General features: G+C 45.6%; 1 protein-coding gene across 4 annotated transcripts in view; it reads right to left on the reverse strand.

The window, feature by feature from the left end:
- Positions 1 to 6,229: 6,229 nt before the first annotated feature.
- Positions 6,230 to 24,650, reverse strand: part of RSRC1 (arginine and serine rich coiled-coil 1) — a 108,064-nt gene continuing 89,643 nt past the window's right edge. For all 4 annotated transcript variants that reach the window (XM_027685711.1, XM_027685707.1, XM_027685709.1 and 1 more), the window contains 4 exons: positions 22,521 to 22,589; positions 9,400 to 9,506; positions 8,416 to 8,562; positions 6,230 to 7,617 (listed from right to left, as the gene is read on the reverse strand). In XM_027685711.1, coding sequence (XP_027541512.1) covers positions 7,525 to 7,617; positions 8,416 to 8,562; positions 9,400 to 9,506; positions 22,521 to 22,589 — 416 coding nt within the window. In that variant the 3' untranslated portion in view covers positions 6,230 to 7,524. The remainder of the gene's footprint in view (positions 7,618 to 8,415; positions 8,563 to 9,399; positions 9,507 to 22,520; positions 22,590 to 24,650) is intronic.

Consider the following 24,650-nt stretch of genomic DNA (forward strand, 5'->3'; position numbering starts at 1 on the left):
GCACTGGGCTGATGCCACGAATGGAATTAAATCAGCTCTGGAACAGCACTGCCCAAAGGCCTCTCCCACTAAAAACACACTTAAACCTCTGGGAATTGCCCTCAGCTCTGAGCCCACCTGGGAAGGAACAACTGGCAGGACGAGGGGGCCTCGTTGATGCCAATCCATTGAAAATGTAAATAGGAACTGCTGATCCCTCCAGAAGTGCAGGGATTGAGCACTGATTGTGCTGAGTCCTCTCAGGTTTCCTTCAACCTTGCTGCTGACATTGCTGGGCAGCACATGGACACCCAGCCCAGAGCTGCTCACGGCCCCCCACTGCTCTCATTTTTGTCCAAAATAGCTGGAAAAAGACCTATTTTTAATACCCTGTGCTAGTTCTCAATAGGTGGGCAAACAGAGATATGTTTCCTGCATTGTTGGAAGTCCCAGGCTGCAAAAAACGTAATTAAAAAGCAGTTGTGTAATAAAAGGTTTGTTTGTTTTTAAGGTGAACAATGAAAACTCTTCTTGACAATTCATTCTTGCTCTACCTGTGAAACCAGCCCTAATCTGAGCTGGATGTTGTGAGAACTTGTGCACTGAACACACTTGTTTTGCACAGGACTAATTGAAACCTGTAATTGATAATATCTGCTGAAGCAGCAAGAGTCATTTTTAGCTTCAGAGGCCAAGAGCCCGAGGCAGGGAAGACCTTTCAGATTAAATCCATTATCTGAACTGTGGGCACAGGTTTTAAACAGGGAATAAAAGTGGCTTCTTGGTAAAAACCAGGCAAACTTGGGTGTGGGTTCCTGTGGAAATGGGCTCCTGGAGGCCCTGGGGAAATCGAGGTGTGTTTTTTTTATCCATTTTTCATTTTTCTTTGTCTGTTTTTTCCAGGCTTGAGGCCGTGGCCAAATTCTGGGCTCAGTTTGGGTGATGTTCCCCATTAACCTGAGGCAGATTTTGCCCCAGCACTGCCTTTCCTGCCTTTCCTCCTGCTGCCAGCAGTTCCTCTTCTCCTTGCAAGAGGAATGCCTCCAAAATACCACCCAGGAGGTCCCTTCTCCTGGTGTCTCTCCAGCTTTGGAGAGGAATCAGCCACTTCCCACAGGAATTGCTGTCCCCTGGACGTGCTGCTGGAGGAAGCACCAAAACAAGTGCCAAGTGACTTTATCCCATTCATTAAAAACTCATAGAGCTGAGGCTGGAGCAGGAGCTTTTTCTCTCCCTTCCAGTGCCAGACAGAAGTTTCCAGGATTTAAGGAAATGATATTTTCTGGTCCCTTGGCCATTGGGCAAAATGAGGGAGCTGCAGTTCTGGATCAGAATTCCCTCTGCTCCACCTGTGCTGCCAAAGGTTTATCAATCCCTAGTTATGCACACAAGGGCAGCAGAGCCCATTTAAACAAATATTAATTCTGGATCAAATCCTGGAATCAATGATCAACTCTCCCCCCAGGGCCAAAACTTGACTGGGTGTGGGTTCTGTTGTTTTTTAAGAATATTTATATGCCTCAGTTTGCACTTTGCTAAACAGAAACATGAAGAAAAGATAGAGGGAAACATCAGAGAATTAGGGCTGATGAAAAGAAATGCTGGTTCTCGTGGTGGAAAATGAAGCTCAGGAATTCAATTGCTCCAAGATGGAATTAAAGCCAAAAACTCAGAAGGTCTCAAAGGACAGATGATTTGAAAAGTAACATCCCAACTAAAAAGATTTAAACTAAAAGTTTATCCTGGATGTCTTGGAGGTGAGTTGGGATGACAATGATGGGTTGTTGGGCTGTTGGGGACATTCCTCACAGAATATCCAGCCTGGATAACTCAGAAACACTGGACACCACAGAGACATGGCAGGTAATCCAAGCTGGCAATTCCTACATTTAGCTTGGCATTTGGTAAACAGATTGGTGGTTTATATTGTACTTTGTCCCCAGTTCCTTCAGCTGCCTCAAAGAAACACATGCAAAAAAATAAAATATCTCATTTTTCTCCGTTGAGGACCTGGAAGACTCCGACCATGATCCCAACAGGAGGATCTCCTGCACTCTGAGGGGTGTTTGTTGCCCTGCCAACAGCATTATTTATTAGTGCTTCCATCATTGATAATGCTCAGACTGGGGTGGGCTGGAGGAAGTTGCTGGGCAGTGAGTTATAAATGGCAGGTTATCACCAGCCTGGAGGAGTTGCTGACAACTCTATAAATACCCGGGGCCACAAAACGTGTTTCTTACCCTTTTTTGGAGCTGCAAGTTCAGGGTCAGGAGTTCCCTCCAGCCAGGAGTCCCTCCTGGGCTCTGCAACAGACTTCTTTTATCAGCTGCACGGACACAGGAGCAGTTTTTAAGGATAATCCCTGATTCTCCACAGGGACACGGGCACGGGAATGTTTCCTATCACCAACTGTTGGGTGGGGAATGGAAAAATTGAGAAGAACAGTGAAATAAATTGCCTTTTTCTCCCAGAAAAAGCAAGAATTGTTCTTCCATGGTTTGCATCTTACCTAAAATATGGTCTCAAGATGCTCCTGAGGAGGTGTTTTATATTTCATCAGAGGCAGAATAAAACCACCGCTGGTCACCAGCGCCAGGTTTGCTCTGATTGCTCCATTTCCCTCATTAGGGTAATTAATTAACCACCTTATAAACCACCCATGTCAGACCTGGGCGCTGAGAGGATGGCTCAGGATTCACACTGGAAAAATCTCCTGGTAATGAGCTAAGGAATATTAATAATATTAATTCTTTCTTTTCTCCTGGTTTCTTCTTTGTGTGTGCAAACCAGTTAATTCCTTACAAATTTGCTTTTTCATTTCCATCTGTATTTATTTTTAGAACAAGGGAACTTTATAATTTAGTCCTGGTAATTACATATTTTAAAATCCAGCCAGCAATACGTGTCCAGCCCTAGAAAGGGTTCTGGCTCCCACCCTCCCAGCCCAGTCCCTGCCTGGCACTTTGCCCACTGAAACACATATCCAGGAATGCAATTTGCAGCTCCAGGTGTTAAACATCCCTGCTGCCTAAAAATAATCCTTGTTGAGGAATTAGACTTGATGATTGCCCAGACAGAAAGGCAGAAATATCCCTGCATTTCTCAGCAGTTGCACCAAATATTTTCCAGAGGTTTTAGCATATTTTATATAAATAATTTGATCACAATCATGGTGGTATTTTTTCCCTATAATTGAGTTTTGCTCTTGGAGGGAACACAAAACACAATCCAAAGGGAAATGGCTCTGGAAAAAGGCCTCCCAGCATGAAGAGTTAAGAGGAACAGAAGGGTTAGGAGGAAATGTTTGGGGCAGGAACCCAAACAGGGATCTCTGGAATGAAGAGAGAACAAGAGAATTATAAATACCAACAAAACTTCAACATGGCAAAATGACCTTTTGTTCCAGATGAATGTGTTCAACAGAGCTCTGAAGTCTGAATCAGATTTAAACAGTCATATCACCAAAATGAATAAGAATTAAGAAGGTAAATTAATTCCTAAGGGAAATCACTGTAGATCTCATTAGTTCAGCAACAAGATACCTTAAAACTTTTAATTAAAGATAATATTTACTGCAAATGAATAAGAGTTGGCAGGTTTCAGCAGAAACCATAATCTCATTTATGCAAAGTTTTCTTCTATTAAGGCAGACATCATTAATCTCACTGGAGATGCCCTCCAGACTGGCAGAGCTGGAGAGGTGATTTCTTCCAGGAGTCTTTTTATCTGCACCAAAGAGCTGTAACAGGAGCAGACACACCATGAGAGGGGCTGAGCAATTAGAGGGGTCTCTGTGCAAACACAGCCCTGACGTATCCCCGGCTCTGGCTCCCGTAATGAGCTCCTTCCCACGGGCCCAGCTCCCCCCAGAGCAGAACAGCAACACCCACTGCAGCTCCCCCTGCTCAGCCCCTGCCCAGGGATCAGTGCTGGGAGACAATTCCCACCTTTTGGGGTCGGTGTAAGATGGAACAGCTGAGGGCAGGGGATGGAAGCGCTGGGAGCAGTTGTTGGGAAGCTCCACTTGCTGCTTCAGTGCTGGAAAAGGTTTCTCTTTACAAGGCTCAGTTCATACAATCCCAGAATGGTTTGGGTTGGAGGGACCTTAAAGCCCATCCCATTCCACCCCCTGCCATGGGCAGGGACACCTTCCACCAGCCCAGGCTGCTCCAAGCCTCGTCCAACCTGGCCTTGGACACTTCCAGGGATCCAGGGGCAGCCACAGCTTCTCTGGGCAACCTGTGCCAGGGCCTCCCCACCCTCACAGCCAGGAATTCCTTCCCAATATCCCATGTAAACCTCCTCTCTGTCACTGGGAAGCCATTCCCTGTGTCCTGTCCCTCCATTCCTTGTCCCCAGTCCCTCTCCAGCTCTCCTGGAGCCCCTTTAGGCCCTGCAAGGGGCTCTCAGGTCTCCCTGGAGCCTTCTCTTCTCCAGGTGAACATTCCCAGCTCTCCCAGCCTGGCTCCAGAGCAGAGGGGCTCCAGCCCTTGGAGCATCTCCGTGGTCACCTCTGGATTTATTCCAGCAGCTCTTTGTGGTGTTGGGGCCGAGGTGCCTGGATGGTGGGAGCAGGGCTGGAAGTGGAGCCCAGCTCTGCTGCTGGCACTGAGCACCCTCCTCCCCTCCAGGGCTGAGCTGCAGATTCTGCTTCTTCCAGAAAGAGGAGGCACTTGGTGTCCCCTCACCCTGGAGTGACAATTCCAGAGTGACTCAGGGTGACTCACTCCCAGGGTCACCTAATCCAGCCCAGCCACTGCTGCTCTTCTTTCCAAAGGAGGAGAGAACAGCCAGGAAAAACAAAGCAGGCAAAGCTGCCCTAAGTCCAAATTCCAAATGGGGACCATTTTAAACCCAGGTTAACAGTATTTTTAGCATTTTTTTATCACTGTTTCGAGCCGAAGAGTCGCCGCAGCCCCGGGTCAGGCGTGGGTGAAGTCCCAGGTTCAAGCCCATCTCTCCTCAGACAGGTTTCTGGAGTTCAAGGATCTCTCCTAAAAATAACTCCCTTCTTGTCAGCTGACAAAAGTGTAACCATGAGAGGGCTGGTTTTGGGTTACTGGTGGACTCTGGGATCATCCAGTCCTGCTCCCATCGGAGTGACTGAAGCAGAAGGAGCAACACTTGATCTCCTGGCTGGGAGTGTTTCCTTAGATACCATTATCTGAGCTGCTGCACCAATAATAATAATAATTATAATCATTTTAAAACTAAGCACAGCTCCTTTGCAAGCAATTATCCCACTAACAAACAGCTGTGGAGCTGCTGGATGAGTCAAGGAAGCAGGAAGGGCCCGTGCTCATTTTCCCTGAGCGTTCCCAACTCCAGCCCAGTGTGATGTTAATCCCGCCGGCTGCTCCCAGGCCCAGGGAAATGAGTTTCCTGATGGAATTCCTGGGGGGAGAGGTCTTTGCTGACTGCCAGGAGTCAGGGCTCCAGTTACAGCATTATCTTTCATCCCTGCACTCTGTTCCCCCAGCCCCAGTTAAGGTAGTTTGGCATCAGCAGGAATTTTGTGTATCAGCCCCGGATGACAAGCCCATGTCACTGCTCCCTGCAGGCTGCAAAACACAGCTCAGATCCTCTGTTTCCCTTGGAAAACTCATGAACAGCTGCTTCTTTCCCTTTTTCAATCAGGAATCTATTCCCTTTCACCAGCAGCACGGAGCAAAGTGGGAAATACAACCAAAAGAAATAAACTTTCTGTAGGGAAGAGCCTTACATGTGAGAAGAGCAGAAGAAATTAAAAGCATAGAAACTAAAAAGCAGGATTATTGTCCAAGATTAAGATTTAGAAGATTAAGACAAGTACCTGTTTCTGTTCAATTGGGATTATTTAAATGCTATTCCCATTTTCTTTCCAGCTCTTGCTCCCAGTTCTCCTCCAGCACGGACTTGCTGGGCAGATTTAGATGTTGATTGATAAGCAATAAATAGTATTTACTACTATTAAATTAATAATACAAACTATTAATATAAAAATATTAATAAATATAATTATTAATAACTTATTAATATAAAACACAATATAAAATATATTTTATATAAAAATATTAAATAAAATATATAAAATATTATAGGAAATATATAAAATATTACTACAATTAAAATCTTATTTACTGACTGGTTTGTAGTATTTTCTAATATTCCACAGGGCTTCAAATAAAAGGAATCATTTTGCATCCAATAAACCCATCAAAATTATCCAACATAATGTGTGGAAACCAGGAATTCACAGCTGTACCTTCCATGGAGATCAAACAGTTTTTATTTACTAAGAAAGAGACATAAGAGGTGATTAGGAAACAGAACAATGACAAATATTTACCATTTGAAAATGCTGAAATGAAACAAGGGGAACAATTTTCCTCCCAGATTTTCCTGCAAATGTCTTGGAACATTTTAATGCAGGATAAAGTAAATCCAACACTTCAAAAAGAAAGTAAAACTGTGTTAGAATGCAAATTTAACACATTTTTCCTTTTACATCAGGAATCTAAAACAAAAACCAAGACAAGCAAAGTACATTTCCAGAACCATCCTCCATTTTTCATCACCACAGGGCTGAGAATCAGGAAAAATAATCCCAAAAAAGAGCCTCACTCCCATGGGAATGCTGAGGTCCATCACTGGGGGGGGACACTCAGTTTACTCCTCCTGATGGGACAGTTCTCTCACAGCTTTGATTGTAGAAATACTTTCACATTTTTATTTGATTTGGTTGATCTCCTGTTTTTAGTTGGATGATGGGCAGATTTTTTGGAAGTTTATTCAGGCTAAATTCAGATCTTTCATTATTTGAAAGTCCCACCTGGACAAAGGAAAGTTCTTGGCCTGGAACACACCAGAAACAGGTGTGTTTGAGACTGATAGAAACTGGTCACTACCTAAATTATGACATTTGTGTCATCTCCCATTTAAAGTTACAGCAGATGGTCAAGGAAATGTGGGATGTTCCTTCCCACCCAGAGTGAGGAACCACGAGCAGGGGGATGAACATCCAGGGAGAAGATTCCCTCAGCCAGGAGCCTGATCCAGGAGCCAAGAGGAGGAAGGAAGAAGGGATAACAATGACCCCCACCTGTCCTGGATCCTCCTGCCTGGATCCTCCATCCTGGCCTGGATCCTCCTCCACCTGCAGGAGATGGATTGGTTTGGGATGGCTCCACTCGGCCTCCGATGTCCCGGGAAATCTGAGCCCATCTTGCCATTTATCTCCCCACTGCTCCCTGGTTAGATAGAATTGTTTGACTGGGAGGTATAAAATTCCATCTCCTGGGGCTGTCAGTTGTTTTGCACCCTCGAGGAATTCCATATAAAACAGGGAATGGCCCTGCTGTGCTGTCACACCACCCACAGCAACACCCTCGAGGAATTCAGGAGAGAGCCCGGACAGAACAGCCCTGTTTGTTCAGGTGAAACACTTACTGCCTGCACAGCTCAGCCTGAGGGTGACAATCCCTCAGGAGAGGAGAACAGAACAATTTAATGCTGGGATTTCTTGGCATTGGTGGAGAACTGGCTCAGGATGTTCCCGGGAGCTGCTCAGGCCACGGGGCTGCCCATGAGCCGTTCCTGCCGCAGGGCCACCAGCCTCTGGAACCACTTCTCCTCAGCTTCTGCCTTCTCAATGAACAGCTGGGGACAGGGGAGAGGAGGGAGAGTTGGCACAACTCAGGAACTCTCTGTTTGTCAGAACCTGTTAGAATTTCTGGGGACTATTTCAGGGAAAAGCTCAGCTGAGCACGGGGGTTAAACACAAAGGGGACATCAAATGGAAGGAGAGACTTCTTATGGAATCACAGGATGGGCTGGCTTGGAAGAGACATTAAAGACCACAATAATTGGAAAGCAAAGGCTCCAATTTCCAATTTCAGAAGAGACATTAAAGATCATCATAACTGGAAAGCAAAGACTCAGTCTCCTGAACCAGCAAGTTCCTCACTGCCCGTGTCCTGCTCCCTGTTCACTGGGTTCATTATACACAACTCACATTCATTTAGTCATTTTTAACTTGCTAACTCTTAGAAAACCTCCATGCAAATCCTTTTATTTCCTGTTAAAGTGCTCACAAAGGAACTTGCTTAAGTTTAGCCACATGATTTAAAATTACCTTAAGTCTGCACTGCATTTAAAGCTTTACAAGTTGACAAAATGGGCAAGTTCTCAAGTCTTCCACCACCAACATCCCCTGAATTCTTATTGAACAGGATCTCGAATTCCTCTGTGTTACATGAGTTATATTTTGTTATAAAATTCATTTGTAAGTCTACAGCTACACCACTGGTGAACTTATTTTGTGCTGGCTGAGGGAAGGAGTGGGATCCTCTTTGTCCCAGTGTCTTCGGAGTATGGATTTCCCAATGGTTGTTGGGTTGTGTGACCCTGCTCTCCTTCAACTACAGGGAAATTTGGGATAAATAGGAGCACACTTACATTTGGATGCGCCAAGGAATTGTCATCCTGGTATTTGATGGCAGTGGGAATGCTGGCAGGGGGAGGCTCCTTCTCAGGAGCTGCTGCCTCAGCGGCTCCCGCTCCGACAGTCACAGGCTCATGTTGGAGCTCAGGAGGTTCTGTCACCTAAAAAGAAACAAACACATAAAATTAAAGCATTTTATCCTCAAATTCCCCAACGTGGCAGGATCTGAACTGAGCATTCAGTTGTCTTCCCTTTGTACATGTGCCCACAAAAGGATCCTCACGGAAATACTTCTCCGTGTGCTTGGTGGAACACACTGGCCATGGACAAAGGTCCAGGATAAGCACATGGAGTGCCAAAAAAGGTCTTGCCCAAGGCAAGGAGAGAGCCTGAAGAACAGGAATGATGGGTTCTTGGGTCACTTTCTGAAGAAGATGCATCAACTTCTTCTGGAGGTTTCTGGAATGGCAAGAAAATGAACGTTCCTGGGGAAACCAACAGTGGTAATTCCAAACACCTCCCTGCCAGGTGGGAAAACTGAACAAAGCCTTGCCTTGCACACTTACAAAGACAACAGCATCCGAGTTCTCTAGAAGATTGGATGGTCAAAATCCTGGGAAAACTGTCAAATCTGGGAAAGCTGAAAACCAAGCTGGTTCTTTTCAGGGAGTAAATGTGGTCTCAAAGTCTGGCTCCAGTTAAGCAGAATTCAAGATATTTCTCCCTTTAATTACAGTGTAAATGTCTGATTACTCAGGGACTTTAATTCTTCTGCTTTACCTCAAACAAGTCTTCAAACCCTCCTGCTTCACAGAATTCTTACACATTTAAATGTGTTCTCTGAATCCACCCCCAACATCGGAGAGGGGTCGCTGGGGTTTGAGGTTGCCACCATCGATGCCCTTTCAGCAATGGGAACTGCCATCATGGCACAGCTTCCTGCTGGCTCTCAGAGGGCTGTGGAGCAGGAAAGGAACGTGGGGATATTGAAAAGGTACCTTTTTGACTTCTTTGCTCGAGCGGAAGGTCTGGGGGACGAAGGCGTCGCTCTCGATAGCTTCGATTTCCTTCACTCGCTTCACTTGGTCCACGAGGGTGGCCTGGTCTGCAAGGGCAGGGGGACATCAGGGGGGACATCAGGGGGCTATAGGGCAATCCTGGCATCAAACCCTGGCCAAGAGGTTCCCTGAGTATAGTTTGGGACGTACCAGGAAAATCCCAAGGTGTGACCCTAAAATACCCTAAAAAACTCCCTGGGTGAAGATAACACCAGGGGACAGCGTTGGCCATTACTGCTCAACCTGGGAGAGCATTCCAGGGGCTGACAGGAATTTGCCAGAGATGTCCTTGTGGGATAACTGGAGAAGAGAAGGCTCTAGGGAGACCTGAGAGCCCTGGGCTCCAGGAGAGCTGGAGAGGGACTGGGGACAAGGGATGGAGGGACGGGACACAGGGAATGGCTTCCCACTGCCAGAGAGGAGGTTTACATGGGATATTGGGAGGGAATTCCTGCCTGGGAGGGTGGGGAGGCCCTGGCACAGGTTGCCCAGAGAAGCTGTGGCTGCCCCTGGATCCCTGGAAGTGTTCAAGGCCAGGTTGGACACTTGGAGCAACCTGGGACAGTGGAAAGTGTCCCTGCCCATGGCAGGGGTGGGGCTGGATGGGCTTTAAGGTCCCTTCCAACCCAAACCATTCCATGATTCCAAGATGCCAATGGCTGCACTGGAGCAAAGCCCAGAAGTACAATTTAATCCTGTTTATTTTCAATTTAGCAGGAATTAAGCTTGTGTTTAAAAGTTGCCTGGCTGCTGAAGTCTTCTCCTTTAAAACACATTCCTAAGGATTTTTTGGCATAAACCAAATCTACCAATGCCCTGCTGGGGAGAGGGAGTCAGAATCCATGGATTTTTCGGGCCCACCTGGTCTGAGGGGAAATAAAGGGACCGTGATTAAAGCCAGGGATCAGAAAGGCAGGGAAAGGAGATTTAAAATCAGCTGCTCAGCTCTGATTTCCCAAAATCCCAGCCGGTTCCAGGATCTCACATGGATCCCACACAAACTGATGGGAATGACAAATTAGGGGGCAAAAATCCCTGAATGCTCCCAATGACATCAGGGACATTAAGGGGGTAAATGGAGTGAGGAAGCAGAGCCCATTAGTGCAGGACTTGTTTGACAAACACATTATGGGGAGATAAAACGACTTCCAGATGTTGTTTGTCAGATGTCAGTAGGAAGGAGATGTATTTCATAGGAAAATCAAAAATAATGGAGTCAGAAAGCTAAGAGGCCTCAGACAAAAAAAAATCAATACTAACTCACTGCACGGAGTCTTTTCACCCTGTTAGAGGGGAAAAAAAAAGGAATTAAATCTTGGATTAGGGCTTGTTTGGGCTATTTTTTATCAAAAGGGGGACAATTTCCATCCCTGTCACCAGCTCCTTCCCAGAGCTCCGTGGCTGAGGGGACCTTTCCCAGTTCTCCCAGTCACAGGTTTAACTGGGAGCTCCATCCTTCAGAGATAATTCAGTATTTTACGCTTCCATATTTATATCTATTTATATCTTCCCATATATATAAATAAACCCATCTTTTATAGCTGCTAATTTCATATTGAATTAGTCTGTATTAGCAAGAACATGAAATGCCACTTTAAAACAAGAAATGTGTATGAATTCTTTAGCTGTCACCCAAAAACATCATACATACAATAATTAAAGACAGCAGAGAAGCAGATAAAAGAAAAAGAATCAGAGAATTTTATGATTCTATAAATCACACAAAAGAAAATTAACTTCCCTGCAAGCTCTGCCTAAAATATTCCTGTTTTTTCCTAATTTTTAAAGACAAAATTTAGCCCACTAAGAGTTTTAAAAGCATTAAATGACCAATAACATCTTGTGGATCACCCATTAAATAAAAATATTCTTTAAATATTTCTTGGGAAGTCTTTAGGTGTAAATTAGTATGGATTTACTGCTCACCCCAAATCCTGACCATGAACATGATGAACATAAAAAAGTTTTCTTTCAAGCAGGTTTAACTCCAGAATCAAAGCAACAACACAATAAACCTCAAATATCCCTCAGAATCTGTTTCTTCCCATTTCACTAATTAGATTTAAGGGGTTAATTTAACTGAGCAAATTAAAATATAACCCATTCTGGGTAAAACGCTTTGAAAGGCAGAAAAAGAAATTGCTGCTTTTTTTTCCTGCTCTTCTGTTTATGAGTTTGAAGGAAACACCAACAGATCCCAGACTAAACAAACAACTGAAGAAGAAAATATTTTCCCTTTGATCCCATTTTATTTGGGATTATTGGAAGTGTATTTTTATCCGACTGCCTTACAGAACTGTTGCAAAAGAACTGTTCCCACACACCCCCTGATTTTTAATTGATCCCAGTTTTACTGAAGCTGCACAAACCGACACATCCAAAGGAAAATCGGAGTTTCCCCTGGACAATTTGCAGTAGGAGAGGCAAACCCATCAGGAATCTCCCTGAAAAAACCCCTCCCTGGCTGTGGGAGGTGTTGGATTCTGCAGGCACCGCGCTGGGATATTTGGATTAAACACAAGGGAAGCACTGGGGGGAGGAGGGAAAATCCCGCAGGACGCTGGGATTCCCTCAGTTGTGTCATCCCTGGACTTTATCAAACTTGGAGTGCTGGTTTTTAGGGATTTTTTCCCCCCTCCAATCTTTTCTCTGAGCAGGAGACAACCAGTGCTGGCTCAGGGGACCCAGAGCCACAGGACTTTGGGAGTCCCCTTTCCCAACTGGAGCCTCAGAGGCCACTCCAGAGGTGACAATTCCAGCACCAGTGGGAACAAAATCCGGAGCAAAACAGCCCAGGAATGTCCTGCTCCCGCAAGCTTTTACCACAACAATCCCCTGTGTCCCCAAATCCCTTCTCCTCCTGTCCCTCCAAGGTCCCTCCAGGCCGCTGTTCCCCCGGGAGCTTCCCGGGATCTCATCCAGCCCATCCCGCTTCCCAGCTGCCGTTAGAGGGAGGCACCTCCACACTCAACGGTGCCTCTGCCGAGCCTTTGGATCCGGGGTTGAGGAGCCTGAGGATGCTCCAAGCTCAGCATCCCTGCCCGGACCCCATCCTGGCGCATCCCGGATTCGGGATTAGCTCCGAACCCACCTCTTCCCTCCCTCAAAGCCTCGGGGCTGCTGCCTTCTTCCCCATCCCGATCCTACACTATTTCCCAGCTGTTGGGATTTCCAGGGAAATCGCTTTTCCCAGCCAAACTCACAGAAACCATAAACACGCTCCAAAAGGAGCTTTTTGCCTGTTATTTGTGTTCTCCCAAACCCATCGGAAGTGCTTTAAAAATACAATTACAAAGTGTTGAAGGAGCAGGTTGTGAGGACTCCAGAACTCATCCCCTACAGGATTTACAGATAAGTTGGAGAAATACAAATTAACAAGGAAAAGTTTGCCCAGGCTTGTTTTAAAATCCTGTCAAAGTGTTGTTTGGTTTTTTTTAAATCCTGTTAATTTTAATTATCATTAAAATAGCATTTTGTGAGTCCTTAGTACTTACAAGAGAGGTACTACAGGGAGTAGTAGAATACTATAAGTTTGCTATTTTATTACATTATAGTGATAATAACCTCATTTTCCAGGATTTTAAAACGGGGCTGGACATTAATGGCTTTTCCTTGAAGAAATGGAAGTACTGGGTATAAAATCCAGCAGAAAACAGGATGGGAAAGTTCAGCCACTGAGCTCTGAATTTATATTTCATTTTAATTATGACCTTTTAATTCCAGAACATTAAATTTCTGCTGCAGCCTTGCATGACCTTCCCCACCTGTGCTCGCTCCCACATCCACGTTTTGAGGGTTTTTTGGGATATTTTTGTGAACATTCCAGGAAGGAGCCACACTCGGCCAACGGAGTGGTGGGAAACAACTCCAAATCCCTGGATATTTCCCACCCCTCAGCTCAGGGAGGGAGATGTGCAGGGCTGGGATGTGGCCACCCCACGTTTGTCACCGGGGCCGATCCCGGAGCTCCCAGCTCCGCGTTTTTCTGGGACACAAAGGCAGGATCTGTAACCCGATGCTCAATTTACCCTTGTCTCGCAGGAGATTTTTCCCCCGCTAATTGATAGAAATTAAGCCATTAATCAAGGCCCCAGCCATCATTCAACCCGGGGAAGATGAATCCAAACTTTCATCATAACCACCTTCCCCATTTTAGTGTTCATTAGCATTAATTTTTAATGCAATTATGCTCTTCTTTTACGCTGAGCTCATAAATTACGGCTCTTTTGTTGCTCGCTGGCCTTGTAAAATCCAAGGTAATGCTTTGTGCTCTGATCTTAAAGGCAATTACTGCCTGCCTCTATCTTTTCCATCTGCCCATCCCAGATAACCCCTGTGTTGTAGGTACAAGCTCACTGGGGCAGACCCGACACGGAACCATTTGTCTCCGTGAAACCCACACCCGGAGCTGCCTGACACGGGCAGGGAGAGGATTCCTGGGATTCTGGGGCACGCCCCGCTGCATCCAGGGATCCCACAGCACAGGAACAACGGGAAAATGGGGATTGTATGTCGGACACGGGGCAAAAAATGGGTGTATTGCAGCAGGAATTGGATGAGCACCCCGAGGCCCTGCAGGACAGCAGGGCTGGAACTTGGAGGCTCTCCAGCTTTTCCATGGATCATTTTGTGTTTACACTCTTCAAAAAGTGCTGCTGGCACATGCCCAGTGCTTATTTTTTCCCCCTGCTGCCTGTTCCAGTGTGTGGTGACACCCACGGAGCCCTTCCATGGGATGCTGCATTCCAGGGATCCCACACAGGGTCAGGAACTTCCAGGCTTTTATTCCCAGTGCATATATTGATCCTCAGGAGCACAGCAGGGGAAAAGCACAGCAGCTACAACCACCTCTGGCTGCCCTCAAACACTGTCTGAGGGGCTCCAGGGAAAATGAAACAGAGATTAGGAAGATATTGGTTGGTTTTCATTATTTTCCTGCTTTTTTTCCTGGGCTGGTCCTTTACTGGGATATGAAACACCACCACTCACAGCAGGTAAATGTCTGTCTAGCACCAAGAAAACATGATACATCCTTAAATTCCCATTTATCTAGGCCTCAGCCAGCATAAATAAAGCAATTCCCAGTAAAATCTCATTCTCATCCCATAGATTCACTCCATGCCCTTGGAAAAAACACCTCTGTCCATCCCCATGTGATGTTGGCACAACCACCCAGAGCCACAGAAAACCACTTTTTATCAGAAAATAAAAGACTCCAGACCAGGAATTGTGCTTTAAGCAAATGGATCTGGATTTCTGCCAAACCCCACCAAAGGCTCAGCCCCCTCTCAGCTTCCCAGGCTCCCGAATTCATCCCTTTTTGTGGAGAACACGGATGGGGCTCCACACTGAGGGGTTTGGAGCAACCTGGGACAGTGGAAGGTGGAAGGGGTGGCACTGGATGGGCTTTGAGGTCTCTTCCAACCCAAACCAGTCTGGGATTCCATGATAATTTTTTTCTCCTTTACAACCAAACTGGAAAACTTCCCTTCCATTTCCTTGGGATAAATCCAACCCAGCCCCCTCAGCTGTTGTCCACAATCAATATTTCCTAAATCTCTGCCCAACTCCTCGTGCTGCACCTTTGCTGCTTTTTGAGAGGCTCAGGAGACAACTGAAAATCAGATTTTTTTTTACTTTCCTAGAGGTGACTCCCATCCTTTCACTGCCCATTCCATACATCCCTGGTTATTTTCTCCATACATCCCTGGTTATTTTCTCCATACATCCCCTGGTTATTTTCTCCATACATCCCCTGGTTATTTTCTCCATACATCCCTAGTTATTTTCTCCATACATCCCTGGTTATTTTCCCTTTAGAAACAGCTTTTCAATAAGTAGCTATAAATTGTTGTTTAAAATGATTGCAGTCAGATAACTAATTACCTGATGGCTTCACAATCCCATTACCTGACCTATCCTTTAGCACAAATAAATGCCAGGAGACGACAGTAAAACACAACAACACTAATGAAGTACAGAAGCCATCTCTGTTCCTCATCTGTCTGAAATGTTGAAGACAATTTCAAGACTTTTAATTTGTAAAAAAAAAAAATCATAAATTTCCCTGTTGGACAGACCATAAATTTATCTGTTTCGCTTGTAGAATAGTAAACCTTTGATTAGACCTGTTGTAATTCCTGAAATAAAATGACTCCAATACCAGCTTCAAAAATATTTTTGTATTTATCACAGATTTGTGGAATGGTTGGGGTTGGAAGGACCTTAAAGCTCATCCTGTCCCATGGGCAGGGACATCTTCCACTAGCCCAGGTTGCTCCAACCTGGCCTTGGACACTTCCAGGGATCCAGGGGCAGCAACAGTTTCTCTGGGCAACCTGTGCCAGGGCCTCCCCACCCTCCCAGCCAGGAATTCCTTCACAATATCCCGTGTAAACCTCCTTGCTGTCACTGGGAAGCCATTCCCTGTGTCCCGTCCCTCCATCCCTTGTCCCCAGTCCCTCTCCAGCTCTCCTGGAGCCCCTTTAGGCCCTGGAAGTGGCTCTCAGGTCTCCCTGGAGCCTTCTCTTCTCCAGGGGAAAATTCCCAGCTCTCCCAGTCTGGCTCCAGCCCTGGGAGCAGCACCAGGATTGGGGCTCACCTGGGAGCTCTGGAATACAAAGGGGCAGGAGATGATGGGCAGGACAAAGCAGGTTAAAATTCCAGGAACACATTTAGAAGTGATTATTAATTACAGCAGCTTTAATCAAAAGCCTGGGATTGATTACTCCCACAGCCATTATCCATGGGGGGCTATTGATCCCTCTCCTGATTCCCTTTCCCTCACTTTGCCCAGGAGGAACGTGGGCACAGGGAGTGCCCAGCAGAGGTGCCACATTCCCTCCTGCCCTGTCATCCTTCCCAGTTTTCATCAGCATTATTTGGATGTTCTTCCTAACACGCCCCAAACTTCCCGGTTTTTCATCTCATCCTTCATTTGTTCCTGCTTATCTTGAATTCTGAGCCATCAATATAAAGATTAAACAGGGATAAAAGAGGATCCCAGGGTGTGCCAGATGCTGGGACAGCCCCTGGGACCTGCAGCCCAACACCAGGGTGGGGCAAAACCTGCCACTGCCCAGGCAAAAACCAGGAAAGCTCTGAAATCCCAGCTTTGGTAAGACACAAAAAACTCATTCACATATTTATCCTACATATATTATGAGTATTAAATGATTTGGGGACTTAACAGGCTGAGTTCAGGTCTTTGCCACCACAATGAACTTCAATAAAATTTACTGAGATAACTGATGACCTAAGGCAGGAACTAATGAACTTAAGGGCATCCCAATATATTCCTGGGCTGTTGAGTAAAGCACTTTAACTTATTAGAGCTGCCTGACCTCATCCCATCAAATCTTCTCGTGGCACAGCCAACCTGTGGTTTTAATATCAATTACACCAAGGGAAGAGTCTTTTAACTCTTACTAAAGGAAGTGGGAAGGGAAAGAGGTGCTTTGGGGTCGTCCTGTGCAGGGCCAGGAGTTGGACTCCACCATCCCTGTGGGTCCCTTCCAACTCAGGATGTTCTGTGGTGCCCGTGGATAAAGTGCTGGTTTGATTCTCTATGTGAGAACTTTTGGCCAACAGGTTAAAGATGAGTATTAAAAAACAGAGTTTATCAGCTGGGATCATTTCAGAGTTTATAATGATGGGATTTTCTAAAAGTTGAGTCCTCCAGGTTTTCTTGTACGTTCTAACTTTGCTTCTGTGACCCCCCATGACCCAAACTCACAGAGTCATGGAATGGTTTGGGTTGGAAGGACCTTAAAGCCCATCCAGTGCCACCCCTGTCACGGGCAGGGACACCTTCCACTGGCCCAGGTTGCTCCAACCTGGCCTTGGACACTCCCAGGGATCCAGGGGCAGCCACAGCTTCTCTGGGCAACCTGTGCCAGGGCCTCACCAGCCTTTCTTTAAAAAATATTTTAAATAAATTTACATATCTGATATGAAACAATAGGAGAAAAGATCCTTTAAACCCACCTGCTACATGCTCATTTAGGTTAATTTAATTAAATCCTTAACATGTTTTAGAAGTCCATTTAAGATACAGTATCATGTTCTCTCACTTGTAGAAAGCACAGTTTTCAGTTTTCGTGCTCTGAGTTAAATCCTGTTAATCCACATGTTCCAACATGGCATTCCCTGCAAGAACACAAACCCATCTTATTTTGCTCCATCCCTGCAAGTGTCCAAGGCTATTGGGATAGTGGAAGGTGTCCCTGCCCGTGGCAGAGGGTGGCACTGGGTGGGCTCTGAGGTCCTTCCAGCCCAGTCTGGAATTCTGGGATTCTTCAGACCTGAAGAGTTTAAGTTTGCTAAAGGAAAGCCCCCACAGCAGCACGTTGAGCTCAGTAAAATCTGGGAATAACCCCCCCGGGCTGGGCTTTATTCCCTGGTCCAGGCCCAGCCGTGTCTCCGGCGCATCCCCTCCCTCCCTGCCCACGTGGCTCCATCGCCGAGCCCATTCCAAATGCTATTTCCCAAGCATGTGCCACACGACTTGTTCACACAAATGGAACAAATTAAACTGTCTCCACACATATCCCCTCGCATTTGTAGCCCTGATTCCTCTCCCCAGCACGTGGCCCAGGCACCGTTATTATCTCGGAGCCGGGGCCCAACCTCGGGATATTGGATTTGTGCCGCAGCTCCCTGGGACTGAACCGCCGGGAAACACTTCATCACACACACACACCCCCCTGCACAGGCAAAAATCAACTTTAAATTTGCCCTGATGAAAAATCAATAACCTGGTAATTGCTTGGGTTTATCACTGAGCGAGGGGGACGGATCGGGAAGCGCCGCTCGGCGTCGGCGCCGATTCCGGGGAAACGCGCGCGGGACTTTCGGGATCACTGAGGCAGGAAAGGGAAAGGTCTCCGAGTGATAATTAAATCTCCTCGTGCCAAATTTATTTCCCCAGAGTCTATCGAAATGTTGCAGTGCCTACAGGGGAGGAAGAACTAATCAATTCGACCCTGGGCCGGCACGCGCCGGGAACGGGGAATGCAAATTCCAAGGGAAAGGCACCGGGATAACAACCCCCCCCACCCTCCCAGCCACTCACCCAGGGCCTGGCTGCCAAAAAGTCCCATTTAGCACTGCTGATTTTCTGGGAAAACTTCTTTTCCTTGTTTTCTGGTGCGTGCCCAGCTCCTCCTCCCCACGTGGCGCTGGGAATGTGCCCCTGACAGTTTCCATGGAATATTTAAAACTATTATTATTCATGGGACATGAAGAAAAAGGAGCCCAAAATCTCTCCCTAATGTCGGCCAAAACTGGAATTTTGACTACAACTGGAATTTTAAATCCATATTGGACACAAACCCACCTGCAACTGGAATTTTCAATCCATATGCGACACAAACCTACCTACAGCTGGAATTTTAAATCCAAGTGGGACACAAACCTACCTACAATTGGAATTTTCAATCCATACAGGACACAAACCTATCTACAACTGGAATTTTCAATTTATATGGGATATAAATCCACCTACAACTGGAATTTTAAATCCAAATGGGACACAAACCTACCTACAACTGGAATTTTACATCCAGATGGGACACAAACATACCTACAACTGGAATTTTCAATTTATATGGGATATAAACCCACCTACAACTGGAATTTTCAATCCATATGGGACATAAACCCATCTACAACTGGAATTTTACATCTAGATGGGACTCACTTCGGATTTTTCCATCCTGGCTCATGGTGGGTTTTATGTCAATTTTTCCATCACCCACTTCAGCCACTTGGAATTTGTCTGGAGTGAAAATCGAGTTTGGTGGGTAAATCCCCTTTGGATTTTGATGTTTTCCAGGCACTCCCAATGCAAGCCACAAAAACCCAAACAGGAACAATCCAACCCTCCAAAACACTCCCAGAAAAAGTCACATTTTTGGTTAATAGACCTAATTTCATGCAGCAAATTAACATAACCCCCATGGAAGTGCAAATGTAATCAAACTGAAAAATTCAAATGAGGCCGAGGGAGCCCTTTTTCTTTCTTGCTTTGCTTTTTTTTGTCCCTAAAAAAATAGAAAATAAATCAGCATTTTGCTGCATGGCCTTCGAGCGACGGTAATTAAAACATTTAAAGCAGCACAAGCCCCCCAGTCTCTAATCTGGGCTGGGGTCAGCTGGCTGCAGATTCTAATTTGTCCTCAATTTTTTATTCATGCCAGGGAAATGCTGCATATTTAACAGGGAACCAGCGGGAAGGGGCAGAGCTGGGCTGGGAGGTCAAATAATTTGATTTCCGAGCAGATTACAGGGAACATCCCCCATCTAATCTCAGCCCTGATTCGCCAATAAAGGGACAATAAAAGGAATGTTAAGACACCCTCGCCACGGGGTGAGGGAGAAAACCACTTTTTATGGGGTGGGGAAGGATTGTTTCGTTTGTACAATTACTTTTATTGCAGCTCCTCGGTAAAGGTTGAAGAGGAATCACAGGAACTCGCTGGAAGGTCCTTTTGAGGAGTTGTATTTAAGCAAATAAAATGAGGGATTTCAGGGAAGTCAAAATTTTTTTTAAATCATAATTTAGAATTTTTTTCAAAAAGATTTTATTTTATTTTATTCTACTTTATTTTAATGACTGGACGTGGCAGTCGGGGCTCTGGTCTGGTTGACCAGGTGATGACTGGTCAAAAGTTGGACCTGGTGATCTCAGAGCTCTTTTCCAACCAAAATGATTGAGATTTAATTTTTTTTTAAATGACCTTTGAAAACGGTTTACAACAATTTACTGATGACCCTGTGGATATTTCAGGCCAACACTGTTGCTTGAAGATGCACAGACAGAATAAGGTCAAAACAAGTGTCAACTTTGTAGCTGGACATTCCTTCCCATTTCCTTATTATTTCCTTATTTATTGGCATTATTCCAACCATAGGGGCTTGGGGGAGTAGGCAGGGAATCCCAATGGATAATTATGCCCTTAATGAAATAGGTGAATTAATTAAAAAAGTCAAAGATGGGTGACAAGGTGGGGATCAGTCACAGGTTGGACTCGATGGTGTTGGAGGGCTTTTCCAACCTCAGGGATCCTGTGGTTCCAAGAGGGTTCAAACCCACCCACAGATGTTGTGTGAGGAAAGAAGAACTAAGAAAAAAGGCAAAAATCTCTTTTTTTCAAGAAAAAGTTGTCACTGGGGCCCAGCATGGACGGGATGGGGGAGGGAAGACACAGGAAAAATGTCCTGTTTGCAAATCCATACGGGACACAAACCTGCCTACAACTGGAATTTTAAATCCATGTGGGACATAAACTTCCCTAAAACTGGAGTTTCCCAGTGTGCAGTTTCCCTGGATGTCTTGCATGGGCTTGGGATGCTTAAATTCTTCATGTACAATTTAATGAGACCTTTTATTTTCCAGGGAAAATGCATCACTTTGCTCCTGGTTGGGAAGTGATTCCTCAGCCAACTGATGAATTTGAGGGAAGAAGTTTCTCTTCAGGAAACATTTTCTATTCATTTTAGAACACTCACAACTCCTTCAAAGCCACCACAGGACAGTTTTTATGGGGCTTATTAATAAACTGAAAAGAATTCCTCCAGTTTCCCTGTAAATTCCCATTGTTCCCAAGTCACAAACAGCCCCTTTTTTCTTCCCTCTGTCTCTCCATGCTCCCACTTCCCTCCTCCTGTTGGCAGAGCAATTACTACCACATGTGTCACTCACAATGGGATGGAAGGGGAAAAAACCCATGTTCTTTTCCAAATATTCCCTGCAAATTCGTGCCATTGGCACCCAAACACCTCATCCCGACAGCTGGAGCCTGGCTCTGGGATTCCTGCAGGTGGAGGTTTCTCCATGGGCCCAGCAGAGCTGGATGGCTCCAAAATCCAGGAATTACAATGGGGAGGGACCACAGCTTGTTGGTTTAGTCCCTTTTCCAGCCAGAATTCCAAGTGCCCCTTCCTCTTCCTTCCAAGGCACATCTGGGATATCCCACTTTTCCACTTGCCTTCACTATCCTAAGTACCTTCTCCAAGTAGGATCAACTTTGAGCACCAATTAATCCCTCTGGGCATCCCACAGGCCCAAAGTCAAACTCCTGAATGATCAGAACATTTTGATGTGGAATGAAACTCACGGCAGCCGTGGATTCAGACAGGGAATTTTCCTGAGTTACCTCTTGTGAGGAAATCATGGAATCACAGGATGGTTTGGGTTGAAAAGACATTAAAGCCCATCCAGTGCCACCCCCTGCCATGGGCAGGGACACCTTCCACTAGCCCAGGTTGCTCCAACCTGGCCTTGGACACTTCCAGGGATCCAGGGGCAGCCACAGCTTCTCTGGGCAACCTGTGCCAGGGCCTCCCCACCCTCCCAGCCAAGAATTCCTTCCCAATATCCCACCTGACCCTGCCCTCTGGCAGTGGAAAGCCATTCCCTCTGTCCTGCCACTCCAAATTCCCTCTCCAGCTCTCTTGGAGAGCACTGGAAGGTGCAAGGAGCAGAGGACAGGGAGTATCAGGAACATTCCCATGGACACTGGAAACACAGCCAGGAAGGGAAGCCCTTCCCTGTATTTCTGTGTGTTTGAGTCAAACAGAAACTCATGGAAGTCCCATTGAAAGGATTCATTGCAATCTGAACAACTGGGATATTTCCTCAGGGACTGGGATTTCTGTCCCAGCTCAACTGAGGCTCCTGGGATGGTTTCCCTTGGCTCCCTCACCCTGTTGGAAACGTCTCTTCCCATCACTCCCTGACACACAAGCAAAATCCATTTGGTTTGGTTATTCCACCAGCTGCATTCCAGAGGGAACAGCTCTGATCCCACCAGCAAAATCCATTTGGTTTGGTTATTCCACCTGCTGCATTCCAAAGGGAACAGCTCTGATCCCACCAGCTTTGAGGGCACCAAATTTCAGCGAGAACTCATGTCATGGCATCCCACAGACTGAACACCCAAATGAACTGTCAGCTGTAGGGAATTCCCACCATCCCACTGGAGCTGGGACCCTTAAAAACCATCAGCTCTGACTGACTGGGCTTTAGTTTGTCACTGAATTGCAAAACAATTCCTCACCTTCTTCCTTTCTCCTCTTGGCTTCTTCTTCACTTCTCTCCTTGGCCTTCAGGGCTTCGTCTGCTTTAGCTAAAAGGAAAAGAAAAATGATGTAAATGTTACAATTAGGTAATTTATCTTATAAAATTATAGAATCACAGAGTGGTTTGGGTTGGAAGGACCTCAAAACCCATCCAGTGCCACCACCTGCCATGGGCAGGGACACCTTCCACTAGCCCAGGTTGCTCCAAGCCCCGTCCAACCTGGCCTTGGACACTTCCAGGGATGTGCTGCCAACAACCTGTTGCCAAACAACATTTCCCGGAGTTTGAACCCAATTTCAGATTCCTTTTTGGAGGTCCCACAAGGAAATCCACGGGCAGGAGAGAACAAGCACTTTGTCCTTCACCTATTTTATTTAAGGATTTTCCTACAGGTAAGAAGCAGCATAAATGGGACTCTGGAGGGTAATATTGGGGCAATAACGGTCGCAAATGAGTTCAATTCAAATCCCTGCTTTTATTTTTTGTTCAGTAAAACTTTGGAGAGACTTTTGAGAGGGTTTTTTTTGCTCTGAACACAGACCTTGCCCACCCCAGTTGCCCCCAAAGCGACCGATAACGACCCGAACACGGAGCATTTGTGGAGTGGCAGCTTTGCTGCCATAGTGAGTAATCCAGGACACCTATTCCAGGGATAAACCACAAAGCAAACAACATTTTCAGGGATGCAGAGCTGCATTTAGAAGAGGAGTCAAACCCCTCTCACTCAGGACTTTATTAGGCAGAACACAATTTTCTCTTCACTCCAAATCACAGCAGTGCTCCTTTACTCATGTTACAACAATATTCCTTAAAAAGAATCTTTTTCCCTCTAGAAACCTCTTCCCTTATTACTTAATTATCTACTAGTTGCTCAACTGCAGGGGTTTTCAAACACTTTACTACAGATGTTAAAGAAGATTAAAAATATACAGCACAGTAACAAGGGACTATCAATATACTCTGTAAATTAATTAAATTTCTGTTCTAGCACATCATTTATTCCAAAGCATTAATGTCTCAAAGGAGCCATTCTCTTTTATTGCCATCTCACTGCCTGATGAGTGAACTAAGTGAGAATAAGCCTCTAATAACATTATACTTGATGAAATATTAAGTTTTCAAAAGTATCAGCAGGCCAAAAGAACCAAAAATAAAACAGGAGCTCAGGGTTTAAACCAGGCAATAAAATCACTGTAAACTGGGGCACAAAGGGCAAAAGCGTGGTCAGTTTTCTAAAGTTTTAGTCCCACCAACTACTGAATCAAGCAATCATTTCTAAAAATCAAATTCATATCAGGAGGGGGGTGAAGGGGTCGTTCCAACCTTTTTTCAGTGGTTACACCTCAAAATGCACAACGTGAACGGGGTGTTACAAATGACAGAAGTCATGACACAGACTTCTGGTTCCAGTTACACACTTCTGGTCCCACTTCCACACTTTTATACATATTTAGACAACATTTAAAGCCCTGAAATATTAAAACTTTTCTGCCACCGAAGATCGTTACAAGAATCTATTAAATCAGATAATAAAACCAAACCAGGGGTAACTCGAAAGACTTTTACTTCATTTACACTTTATTCTCCTTGGTAAAAGGACAGGGATAATAGAAATCCCATTTAAATTCAATTTGGGTGATATGTGTAATTGTAGCTGGACCCCTTGAGTCATGTAAAATGCTCAGCTTATGTTTCTCTCAAATTATCCCGCTCCCATTCCCATCCCGCTCCTTACCACTGCCTTCAATATGGATTAGCAGAGCTCATTAGGCTGGAATTTAATAATGCAAACATCAGGTGGGTTTCAGGCCCCTCCATTATCACACAAGATGGATTGCTCCCATCGCTCGTGGGCCAACTGGGCACAATTGAGATTCAATAAACTCCCCGGCCCAAATTGGATTTCTCTCTTCCCTGCTCCACTTTGTTCCTCCTCCCCGCTTTGCTGCTGCACAGGAACAATTCATTGGGCACCTCGGTGCTCAGCCAGGCAAGGAGATATTAAAACACACGTGGAAGATGCTGTTGGTCAGTGAATCAATTTGCAGCTTGTATTTGGGAACTTTAAATCGCTGGATTCCGACCTTTGGAGCTCCAGAGAACCTTT

The sequence above is a fragment of the Neopelma chrysocephalum genome, unplaced genomic scaffold (genome assembly GCF_003984885.1).
Source record: "Neopelma chrysocephalum unplaced genomic scaffold, ASM398488v2 Primary Assembly neopelma1_69, whole genome shotgun sequence".
In the NCBI taxonomy this organism is placed as follows: domain Eukaryota; kingdom Metazoa; phylum Chordata; class Aves; order Passeriformes; family Pipridae; genus Neopelma; species Neopelma chrysocephalum.